Source organism: Ambystoma mexicanum, chromosome 9 (assembly GCF_040938575.1).
Source record: "Ambystoma mexicanum isolate Mex_15411 chromosome 9, UKY_AmexF1_1, whole genome shotgun sequence".
Taxonomy (NCBI): Eukaryota; Metazoa; Chordata; class Amphibia; order Caudata; family Ambystomatidae; genus Ambystoma; species Ambystoma mexicanum.
This window is the reverse complement of record NC_090931.1, coordinates 1,023,004,708-1,023,017,642: the sequence shown is the minus strand read 5'-3', so window position 1 is coordinate 1,023,017,642 and position 12,935 is coordinate 1,023,004,708. Positions and strand designations below refer to the sequence as shown.

The window sequence follows — 12,935 nt, the reverse complement described above, 5'->3', positions numbered from 1 at the left end:
TATCTGGTGTCTGATCAATCTGATTGGCTCCACCATGGGCACCAAAGGTTCTTATCTTTATATCTGCTTTATCGATTACTCAGCAGCCTTTGATTCAGTAATACAATCTAGGCTGTGGGAAAAGATGAAAGCCTGGGGCTGCAATCCTTCTATTCAACACTTGATTCAACAGCTGCACGAAGATATTACGGTAGCAGTCAGACTTGACAAGGAGGGTTGTGTATCAGCAGAAGTTGCTACGAGTCGCGGGGTCAATCAGGGATGCCTGGTGGCCCCTTTCCTCTACAATCTGTATGTGGCGGATATGGGGGATAATTTGGTTAATTCCAGGTTTTGTCACCCTAGATTTGGGGCCAACATGCTTCCCTGGTTGTCATATGCTGACAATACTATCCTGATGGATTGAACACCTATTGGACTGCAGTGAAGTATGGATGCCCTGGTGGCTTACTCAACTGAAAATAGGTTAATACTTAATCCTGCCAAAACAAAGGTCGTGGCTATTAGAAATTTATCAGGCCCTAAGCACTGATTTACTTGGAAAATTGACTGAACTATTGTGGAAGTTGTGCAGGATTGTATCTACTTGGGAGTCTTGGTTAATAATTGATTATGCCGTGCATCCCTCAAGAACTTCACTGTAAATAAAATGTGATTTATAAAGTCATTTATTTCCCCTAGGGGAGGCAATTCCATTGGGGGCTTTATTTTTCTATAAAAATCAAGTCTGGTCCCCAGTATCCTGGACGGCTTGGAGGCCTTCTCAATTAGGGATGCTAAATGGCTTGAACAACTAGAAGGGTGAATCTGGAAAGAAATCTTGATGCTTCCCCAATGGATGCCCAATGAGGCAATATTTTGTGAACTCGGCCTAACATCTTTGCTGACCCATTGGAGGATTGCTAGGAGTACCATTTATATTAAAATCAAGAGTCATTTGGATGCTGATTCATTGAGTGCCCTGTGTGCGGCCATGTTAAAAGGCTTTGTGGTTCCAAATGCCCCCTTTAAAATCTTTATGGAGGAAATGTCCAGCTTTCATTCAATGATTAATCTTGAGATTGAATGCCCTTTTAATATCGGAAGTAGTCTTAAATTGATGAAGACAAACGTGCTATTATGGGAAAGAGGTATGCTAATTCACGAACTCTCCCTGAAATACTCATTGACAGAAGATGTTAAACAAGGCTTCCCATTCCCCATCCAGTTTTAATATATCTTAAAATCTCAAAGTTTTAGTTTTAGGGATTCTATCATCAGATTAAGATTCAGTCTTTTACCTCTTAATGCATTTTGCGGGGGTGGAAAAGGAATTTGTATGATGAAAGTATGTGCAGGATGTGCAACCTAGAAGTAGAGACTGTTAGGCATATATTAAGCACCTGTCCTCTTCTCTCTAATAGATGCATTAAGGTTTATGCATCCTTAAGTGTAATGACATCCATACAGACGGGCCAATTCTGGAGCATGTTAATCTCGGCAGAATCACTTGTCATTACCTCAGCTGTGTATTTTATAAGGAAGGAACTAGAGAAAAGTGTTTTTAATGCCTAGATAGACGTGAATTTGAAAACAAGTTTTTTATGGAAGGGACTATTTTAGACCAAGAACTGTGGGTTTGGACTCTATGGGCCTCATTATAAGTTTGCAGGTCCGGTCACAACGGTACCGGTAGGCTTGCCGGTACCGTTGCTAACGGACCGGCAAACTACGAGTTCTGCTCGCAGGTACCTTCCTGCCCGCCAGGTCTGGCCTGGCGGGTGTACCAGCACCCGCGAGCAGCGCATGTCAGATGCACCGGCACCATTCTGAATGGTGCTGGTGCATCCGACCTCCCCATTCACATTGAGCCCTATGGAGCTCAAATGGGAATGGGGAGCATTTTTTTCCGGCGCCCGCGAATGGGCAATTACCGGTCCAGCGGGGCCGTAATGACCCGCTAATTTCCCATTAGCGGGTGCCGGAATAAATCGCAAGTTTGGCAGCAGCCTGCCGGTTTTACCGGCAATGCTACCGCCAAACTTGTAAGAGGTCCTATGTATTTATTGCATTTTATTTTTTATTATACTCTATGAAAGTTTAATATGTCTGTTTAGTTATACTGAAAATTAGAAACATTTTGAATTTGTTTTGACTGTGTAAAGGTTGACATTAACCAAATACATAATAAATAAATAATACAATAAAATAACAGTGCATCCATTTCAAGCATGGATCTGTGGACATAGTCTTCAGTGTCATTTACAATTAGATAGGAAGGCTTGAAAGCCGATTACATCTTAATGGGCGGATGCAGACAAGTCCTAGAAACATGTTCTGAATTCATAATTTATTTTGGTTTATTTCCAAGAGAAATAACGATGTCATTTGTCAACTTAAACGCATGTTTTTCTAAATAGTGCTTCTCACATTTATTTTGTTCCAGAATGCGTTTCAAGGCATTATCTTTGATTTGGTAACACAGCAAGCCTTCGACATCACCATTATGGTTCTAATCTGCCTTAATATGATAACCATGATGATCGAAACTGATGACCAGAGTAAAGACATGGAGAACAATCTATACTGGATAAACCTCATCTTCATCATCCTTTTCACAAGTGAATTTCTACTTAAATTGATCTCACTACGCTACTATTACTTTACCATTGGCTGGAACATTTTTGATTTCGTGGTAGTCATTCTTTCCATCATAGGTAAGAGTTCACTTTCTGATAACCGTTTAAGATACATGTGTGACAAATTAAAATGTAATATGATAATTGCAGAATTGTTTTTAATATAAACTTTGCGAGGTTGAACTCTTTAATACAAACTCATATGTAGCCAATAGATTCTTCAACAATATAATGGTGTTTCTGTAAATGGGTTGCCTTCATAGTTTAAGGCTTTACCTCACTCTTGTATTGATGTTTCATTATGTGTTATGTGCAGTGTCAGGTAGTGTGTGTGTGTGGGCGTGCACTCTTGGATCCCCTCCCTTGTCACATTCCCCAATCATGCAGTCACCTCATCAACAGAAGCACTTATCAATATAATATTCCCCCTCCTAGAACCCAAGCACTTCCACATTCTGCCCCTTATAGCAGGTCTAGGTCCTGATACCCCTCATGTTCAGATTTTCTGTCCATGGGCAGAATGTACAGGGTATACCAGTGGCTGGCCGTGCATATGTGCTGAAATGCTGGCAACGGCATGACTGGGGAGAATCGATGGGATGTGTTTCTTCCAAAATCTGATGCCACCCATGGGAGTTGTGGGGTCTTAGTGTGTAGATGAAGGGGGAGGCGTGCAGTCCATTGATGCCGCCAGGCCGTGGCTGGACCTAATGGAATTCATTGACAGATGCAGGTAGTTGACGATGGATTCATCTGTGAGTGTCAGCAGTTACAGTTTTAGTGATCCAGAACACTTCTGAAAAGACAGAATAGATCAGTAACGTGGACAAAGTATGTTTATTGCATGAAAGGATTGCAAGAAATGTCTGATAAAACTCAATAGCTCCGAGGCGCTATCACTGTCGTCTTCCAGAATCCGGGGGTTTATGGGCACCATGTTCCGGTGTCTAACGCTTATGGGGGCAAGGATCAAAGCTGCAGCACAAAAAGTAATTGTTTTCACGGTTTTCATCATCATGAGAGAACGGGAAGAGAGTCAGAACATGACACAAAGGCATTAACGGATGCCGTCTCCTGGACCATCCATGTTAATGAGAAGATTAAGACTTAATGAGAAGCATTGCACGCTACAGTATTGAGAGGCAGTATCTGGGGCTCTTATGGAGGAGTGGAACAAGACTATGGGGGTCATTACGGCCCCAGCACTAAGGGATTACCGGTACCGGTAAGGATAACGGTACCGGTAATCCCTTAGCGCCCAATTTCCATAACGGCAGCTGGAACCAGTCGTTATTGCAGGGACCCAGAAAGGAACCCTGGCGATAATTACGGTACCGCAATTTGTGGTACCGTAATCACCACCTTTCCCCATTCCCATTGTGTCCTATGGGCAAAAATGGGAATGGGGAAGGGCCATGGTGAAATGGGAAAGTACCGCCCCGCCAACCTTGGAATGGCGTGGTACTTCCCCATTTCACCATGGCGGACTCGTTACAATACCGGCAGCAACCATGGTGCTAATAGCGCCATGGTTTAGCGCCGGTGTTGTAATGAGGGCCTATGATTCATGAAGGCAAACCTGATGCTAAAGGAAGATTCACATCAAAAACGCCAACCGGAAGCGCTTTCTCAAGCACGGTAGAACACGAAGTTCACAATCCTCACTGCACAGATGCCTGACCAGCGGGATATATTGTATTCATCATGATGACCCAATGGTGCAAGGGACAGTACCTAATTCAGTACAAAATGTGTTGAAAAGAAAGCAGAAGGACCTGGAAAAGGCAGCCCTCCCAAAATACCTTTCAAAGAGCTACACTGTACAAACATTGTTTGCATGGAATTCATGTTTTTCAAACTTTCAGGAAAATCGTCCATGGCAGCAGAAGAAATGGTACGCGTGGATGACGTAGATAGAATAGTTGAAGTGCAATACAAATATCCTACGCTGGCATCATCCTCACCCTGCAAGTGCGGATGTAAATCATATAAATGGGGCAATGAACATTTAAGGACTTTACATTTCTGCAGGGATCAATGGAAGAGGAGTTTGACTTTATGAAGATTCTACTAAATCTAGAGCCAAGGGTCAAATCGCAGTCAGTTATCGTGATGGGACAGATTCCGGACAGAATAACATACTGTTGCATCTGCCTATCTCCTGGAACATGTTGATAGGGCATGATGTCAACTCAATGGTGAAGAGCCACTGCTATAGTTGGTGCTGGAGCCGGTCATCTACATTCATGCAACCACTGATGGAAGGAACCACTAAAGGTCAAATGGGGTTGTCAGATTGTCGGAAATTGATATTTAATCGAGCTTGTGTCACCCTTCCCCCCCCTGTTCTCAGTAGAAATGTAGGCACACCTTTTGAAGAGCTACAACCATGGAAAATCGTTATCCAACAATGTGAGAGATCTTCTCATGAAATAAGCATGTGTGCAGGTTCCCAAGAGGGAAAAGGGAGACTGGTTTTCTTTGAGTGGGTTCCAAGGCCACCACGGACTTCAGGTTGGTTCTGGATGCAAAGAAACTCAACAAGTGTATACCAACAATACATTTCAAGAAAGCAACGTTGCAACGGTTGATGCCTTACTATTAACAGGCATTTTCTAGTGGCAGAAGATCTGTATCATAGTGCCCTGATGGGCGTTTCAAGTGGATCCCTTCTGGTGCAGGAGGATGTGGTATTCATTCTTAAAGAAATGGGCAATCGATCACAGATTTGTATTGAAGTTGCTTCTGTCATAACTCAAGTGCCCAGTGTTGCTGATCCAGAAAATCTCACAGCTCAGACAATTGTCTTGGCAATTGAGAAGGACGGGTCATCATATGATGGGGCCAGTTCTGCTCAGCATTTAAGGATTTTATTTTTTACCAATAAGGAATATTTGCATCACTGCAAACGTTTTAAACAATGTTGTTTCACCAATTCATCTGTTAACTTTGTAGCATGGACCCCTAATATGCTGTGTTTTTTTGTTAGAAGGATTCCAAAATGGTTTGGCGCTGGCCACATTGAAGATAGTCAGTAGCAGCAAAAGCATTTAGTTTGAGGCTACCCTCAGGTGATCTGGAAATGGTGTCTACCTTGGTTCAAAGGTAACTGAAGAGGGTTTTTTTGGATACATGATGCATGTCAGATTTAGCTACCAGTTTGGTATTTGACTTGTGTGTTAAAGGCTTTTAAAGGATTATCCGTTTGAACCAATCAGTGGTTACCTTGTAAGACTTTATTTTTAGTGGGCATATTGGCTCTATTGCGGACTACCCAATCCGCTTTTTCATCATGTGCACTTATCTGCCTGACTTTTCTGAATTTCTCTACCAACATACTTTTATTTGCTGAGCCATACACTCTCTCCTTTCCAACTTCAAGTTCCGTGCCGCACTTCTGCAGAACGATTACACTGTCCTCATTCCCAACTGAATAACGCTCTTAATACGTCCTATGGTCCGCTTGCTGTTATATCTCAGGCCCCCGCTGACAAAAGGTTTTCCCACTTCAACCAAGCCCTCCTTCTTCCATCCTTGTCTGATCCCCTATTACCTGACCTATCAGCCTGCTTTTCCCGTCTTACTCTACCCGCACACTTTCATGGACCTGTGTGCTGAGCAATACGCCATCTCTTTCCCAACTTACTGTTTCCTGCCCTCACTTCTCCTGAACGATCATGCTTTAGTGATTCCCAACTCCACACCTCTCCTTATAAGTGCTCTGTTCTAGTTGTTGCTTTATGTCACCCTTTTTTGCAAAAAAGCTATTCCCTCTTTTCTCCAGCCCTCGTCTGTCTCTCCTCACCTCACACCCCACTGGCAAGGCCTTTTATTTGCATTTATGTTTTTGGGATTAAGTCCCCTTAACCCACTTGCTGATTTTATTCCTTCCGTTGTGTGCCGCCTTCTGCCACCCCTCTTGCCTTGCCTTTTTGGGGATAAACCCCTCTGCACCCCTTGCACCATGTTTCTGCCGCCTGAGCCCCCCATCTCTTTTGCTGATGGCTTCTCTTTCCCCTCTCACCTCCCCACTGCCCATCATCTCCAGGCCCTGGCTGCTGTTCTGTGTGGCACGTCTGTTCCGGGTAATTGAAGTGGAAAACAGACTAAAAAGGACTTTGTCAGCAACCTGCACCAGCCCCTTTCCTCTGTCCAGAGCAAACACTGTGTTGTGAAGATTCACGTTTTGAAAGTGTTTTTGTGCAGATGTGCGGGATATTGTCCTGGCATTGCCATTTGGGAAACTGTGCATCTATTTCCCCATTCAGGACCATACAGTCTGTAACAATGCTGCATTCTGATCTGCCAGTCTCCATATTTCAAAGTCCTTCCAGAGGCATTGGTGTAATGCCAGGTTAAGATTACCTGTCAAATATGTGTTCTTCATTTCATGTTCTTCATTTCATAAAGAGCATGGGCTGCTACATGAAATATCTGGCTTGGACCCCCTCATGAGTTTGCATGCATTCCCAGATGTGTTGGTTTATCTGCCTGTGTCTGAGAGGTATACATAATGAGACCATATGAATCTCACTTTTGAAGGGGGTCATCAAGGGCTGAAACCCTCCAAATCAACATTTGGTCAGTGGATTTGAAGTATCACCAGCAGGCCATATGAGGTGGCACGTGTTCCACTTCCTCCAATGATTCTGGGTTGATCGATTAGAAGTACAGAACCTTCTGGTCAGTGGCAGACTGGGTTCCTGTTCTTGATTTTTGTAAGCCTTTCGTGTTCGTTGTCAATAACCAGTTAAAGGTGGAATGTTCTAGTCAGTCTCAGGGCCTCGGAATTTTCAGCCTCGGCCTGATCAGTTAAGTGCATGGGTGATCTCACTTGTTTGAAATAAGCACTTGCATGATAGCATTAATGGGTCCCTTGTCCATCGCAGCCAAGACATTGGTGATGCCAAAGCATAATGGAATTATTGTAAATCTGCTCATGAGTAAGGAATGTGACAAGGGAGTGAATCCATGATTAATGCATGTATTTACTATCATTAGCCGTGACCCCCATCTCCATCGCAGTACTAACTTATCTCCCTCCCGTATGGAGGGTCACATCATCTGGATTATGACAGGAGGATCACTTGGACCCAGCATCCTTATTAGCCCAGATAGAAGAGGCAGAACAGGGAGGGGCTCGGTCCCACGTGTAGAAATGCAATTTTGGGTATGGGATCTGTTGAATTTCTGGGCAACTCATGACTGAGTACTTTAATGGGGGAGTGGGAGGGTGATTACCCAAAGTAGTCTATGCACACACAGATAAGATCTTCTGTGTGGCAATTGGATGATTTAAAATTGGTTCCAAGAACTACATGTTCGAGAAAATATGTGTTGTGCATGGAATGTGCAGAAATCAGTGGACCTATATAAAAAGGCAATAGCGTACGTGCAGGCTACAGAGAAATCATTGTACACTGGGCTGACATCACAGCAGTAGCAGAGGGATTGAGAGTCCCATACTCAGACACTTCCTAAAGAAGCTAAAAGCAGCCTGACTTGCCACTTCTTCAGGGAACTGTGTGCCTCGGTGAAGGCAGCCCACCTAGTCCAGAAATCACAGGAGCTCAGCCTGAATCACAAACCAAGCTGGGTTTTATGAGCTCCATGAATACCAATAACCCGGTATATGTAAGCTATTACAATGAGGTATTCCCAACTCTGGGTTCCTCATAGAGCATTCGAGTTTTGCTCCTGTTGCCTATGACACCGCCCGGAACGCAAAGTCCTAGCAGTCCAGTTGTGTTCGTAATTCTCTGCATGGATACGTCTTCATAAATGCTACACATTCATCTAACACATGTATTTACAAAATGTGTATTGCTCTAAAAAGCGGCAAAAGGCATTATATGTGTGACAGGAGAGTTGACAGCGTTTGAGGTGCTTAGGAGGAATTTGCGTTTTGAATTGTATTGTAGGAAATGTTAAAAACATGCATGGGCCGTTCATGCAACATATGCTAGACAAAATTTACTTTTTTTATCTGGTGTAGAGACACAATATTGTGTTAACATTTTTAAATGTTTCATACTTCACATAAACTATACAAAGAGCCTGACTTAACAAATGCTCACTCTGCTAATGAAACGCTCTTAATAAAACATCTAATATAGTGTATTTTCGTTTTGAAAAAGAGGAGGTCTAACCTGTATCTCGCATATTACAGTAGTAAGATTACATTTTTTGATATGTTAGTCACTCACAGGAGTCAATTTCCTGGCATGAGAAAGCATCATAGAAATGTTTAGGTAATAGGCCAAATTAATCCAAAGCAACATTTTGACATTTGTTATTGCGCGGTTCTGTTAATAGCAACTTATTAGAAGACCACTGTTTAAAAAATGTGTTATTAATGTAAAGTTAATTAAAGTTTGTTTTGCTAACAATGTCCATTTCTTTTGCAGGTATGTTTCTAGCGGACATGATTGAAAAATATTTTGTATCCCCGACTTTATTCAGAGTTATACGTCTGGCCAGAATTGGCCGAATCTTAAGACTTATTAAAGGAGCAAAGGGAATCCGAACTTTGCTATTTGCTTTGATGATGTCACTTCCTGCTCTCTTTAACATTGGCCTTCTGCTGTTCCTTGTGATGTTCATTTATGCCATATTTGGAATGTCCAACTTTGCCTACGTAAAGAGGGAAGTGGGAATCGATGACATGTTCAACTTCGAAACATTTGGAAACAGTATGCTCTGCTTGTTTCAAATCACAACATCTGCTGGCTGGGACGGGTTGCTGGCCCCAATTCTAAACAGTGGGCCACCAGACTGTGACCCCCACGTGATTCACCCTGGAAGCAGCACTGCGAGAGGAGATTGTGGCCATCCATCGGTGGGAATTTTCTTTTTTGTCAGTTACATCATCATTTCCTTTCTGATTGTGGTAAACATGTACATTGCCGTTATCTTGGAGAACTTCAGTGTTGCAACTGAAGAAAGTGCTGAGCCGTTGGGTGAGGATGATTTTGAACGGTTTTACGAGGTCTGGGAGAAGTTCGATCCGGGTGCCACCCAGTTCATAGAATTCAACAAACTGTCTGATTTTGCTGATGCGCTCGATCCCCCGCTCCGTGTTGCCAAACCAAACAAGGTCCAGCTCATAGCGATGGACCTGCCAATGGTAAGTGGTGACAGAATTCACTGCCTTGACATCTTATTTGCTTTTACAAAGCGTGTTTTGGGTGAAGGCGATGAAATGGATGCTCTTCGTCTACCAATGGAAGAGCGCTTTATGGCATCGAATCCATCAAAGGTCCCCTATGAGCCAATAACAACCACTTTACGGAGGAAGCAGGAGGAGCTATCTGCTATTTCTATTCAGCGATGTTACAGAAGCTACCATCAGCGGAAAGCACGAAAGCAAGCCTTATGTGCGCGTCACAAAGAAAAAGCACATGCGAACGCCATAGCCGTCAAAGAGCAGATTGTTTTTGATAAGTTCAATGAAAACTCGGCAACAGACAAATCAGACATGTCCACCAGTACCATTTCCCCACCTTCGTATGACAGCATAGCTAAGTCAGAGAAAGAGAAATATGAAAAAGACAAAGGCGAACAAGAAGATAAAAGAAAGGATGACAAGGACAGGAAAAAATAATGTGCAAACAGAATACATTTGACTTTGAGCGGCTCATTGTTTACAGCCTTTGAAAGAAACCGGTTTGCATCTCAGCGACATATCTCATATCTCATGCTAATTAGTTATGGACAGTGCCTATGTGTTGACAGTGATCCTTGATCAAGAGACGTAATCTGCAAACACAACAAGGACCTTGGCTGGGGATTACTGTTTATGATCCCATCTGACATGCTCCAATACTGGAGAGTCAAAAAACTTGGCCAGGCTGTGGAAAGAATAACAAAGTAACACACCTATACCTATCTGTGCATTAAGCCATTGCGTGTGATTAGTACATGCGCTTCTTGCGTTATATATTTTAATGCTTTTAAATAGGCATAAAGTCCATGTCAGCTCAATCATGTAGAGTTTTTTTATGATTAGATGTAACTATTTTTGTATCTGGAGTACATGTTTGCTAAAGAGACTACTTTATGCTTTAAAAGTGCAGAGGCCAGGAATTGGTGTATGTAAAAGTCATTTGGATAATGCCATAGGGCCCTCCTGTCTGTGGGCTAGATCAATAACCTCCTGAAATTGCAATGATTTGTACTGGATCCACTCCCAGCATATGGGTGGTTAAATACTGCACTGCCTCTGCTCAGCTGAAAAACAAGGGCCACCCTTTCCATTAAATTGAAGGCTCTAGTATTTTGTTTTACATAGGTGTCCTGATCGAAAACATCTGATAAGCCACAGGTTGCAGAGCCCGCGGTTACATAGAAATTCTACTTATGTGCAGTTAGGCACCGTTAACAAACGACAAGGTGTACCTTGAATGAACTGCAAGGTTCTTCATACTAACTTACCAGATGCCCAAAACCCATAAGCCGGCAGATGGATCCCAACGTAACATTTTTTAGATGGTCAACTGGAATTTCCATCACGGTGAAACACGGTAAAACAAAACAACCACAAAAGTCGACAAGTGAAGGCTGCGTTCCCATGTAAGGGTGCTTTCGGGCAGATGACTTTGAAAATGTAATTTGTATCGTGCCCAAACAGATCTCTTCACTTAATGTGCCTGTTATATCTCATGTTTATTTTTCACAGCTAGAAGAAGTGTTTGTAAACTCAGTCTGCGCAAATTACAATCTCAATTCTAGAGGCACAGATGCAATGTGTTTGTCAAGTGCTCTTCTGTATAAAACACGCGGAGTGAATCTGTCCTAGAGTACAACCTCCACCAAATATCAACAACAATAACCTTCACAGACACTCTTCAGCTTTATACCGCAGTATTCTTCCGCTGTGCCCGCCTCTCAGCAGGGTCGACTTTGTGTGTGTCAATGAATTCACTTCTTTTGTGTAAATACGTATGTCACCATATGGTGAAAGTCTGAGCAAATAATCAAGGACAAGGGCGAAGTACTTATTGTGTTATATAACGTGACCTAGTGTTTAGACTTTGCAGGCTTAGGGAGGTCAGAGTTTGCACCAATATTCATAGTTTGAAAGTCATCACAAATGCATGGCGATATCGCCTGTGCTGCTAAGCTAAGCTTCTTCCACTGGTCTGAAGCATTTTAGTTTGAGAAGCCATAAGTCAGTGATAAATGCAACAACAAAAAAAGAAATGCTAAAAAAACACAGAATTTGTTCATCACATTAAGCAATAGTTTGGCACTATTTAACCACTTCTGTTTGGCATTTACATATACAAGGTGATCCTGTTTGGTCATAAGCCAGACTTAACTAGCTGTGTTGCAAATTTGCGCAATCTTTTGAAAAACATGGTTAGAATTTTCAAAGAAAATATGACTATTGTATAAAATCATGTAATTTTATTAGTAGCATTTTTTATGAAAAATAAATTAATAAAAAGACTCAAGGCCAAGTTTGTTTTCTCGTTGGAACGGGCATGGGGCTCATTCTCTTTCCCTCAGAAACGTCCCTTGCGGTGCCACTTTTGCGTAATGGATGCTGTCCAACAGATCCTCCTGGTGATCCGCATTGAGCGAACTGGCTCTTATGTTTATGGCTCTTCTATCTGTGCAATGCTTACGGCTCTCTGGCTTGTGCGCGGGTGCTAATGGTGTAGTTCAGCAATGGGCGCTGCTATGAAAACCCCTGATCGCTAGCCTTGAGCACAACAGAGTCCACGGGTGCTTTGAAAGCCATCTAAGCCTGGCCGGATCCTGCCTCTCTGCAAGCACCAGCATACTGATCCCACTGAGAGGCAAAATGATTCCTCGCAGACAGTGGGAAACGCCTGTGGGGAAACTCATGGTTGGTGTTTCCTCATGGGGTTCCTGCTACATGCAGGGAATACCAGGAGAATGTGGCAGAGATGGGGCAAGACACTGGGCCTCGTTACGACCCTGGCGGGAGGGGGTTAACAGCGCTGGTAGAGCTGGAAATACTGGGCCCTCCAAGGTCGGAATGGCCTGGTATTTCCCCATTCAAGGAACCCGGACGCAGTACCCGGTATGGGGTTTGCCATGCCGCTAAAAGCAGCATGGCTACCTCCATACTCAGAATGAGGCCATGCATGTTCATCTGCCTTTTCCCTGACCTAACTGAGGGTGTATCCATTCAGTACGTCTTTGTGGACAAAAGCCACCCTGCTACTATATAGCTTGCATTTTGATGCGCTTTTCCGTATATTTGCTGTTGCCAACACCCACAACACCGTTCCCTTTTTTGACAGCATGTATATTCTACCACAAAAAGACATACAAAGTGACGGCCTC

The 12,935-nt window shown here is 43.1% G+C and overlaps 1 protein-coding gene across 2 annotated transcripts in view; it reads left to right on the top strand.

Annotated features, from left to right (window-relative positions):
- Window positions 1–11,819, top strand: part of LOC138488902 (sodium channel protein type 2 subunit alpha-like) — a 1,546,115-nt gene extending 1,534,296 nt beyond the window's left edge. For both annotated transcript variants that reach the window (XM_069616296.1, XM_069616295.1), the window contains 2 exons: window positions 2,426–2,696; window positions 9,026–11,819. In XM_069616296.1, coding sequence (XP_069472397.1) covers window positions 2,426–2,696; window positions 9,026–10,221 — 1,467 coding nt within the window. In that variant the 3' untranslated portion in view covers window positions 10,222–11,819. The remainder of the gene's footprint in view (window positions 1–2,425; window positions 2,697–9,025) is intronic.
- Window positions 11,820–12,935: the final 1,116 nt, after the last annotated feature.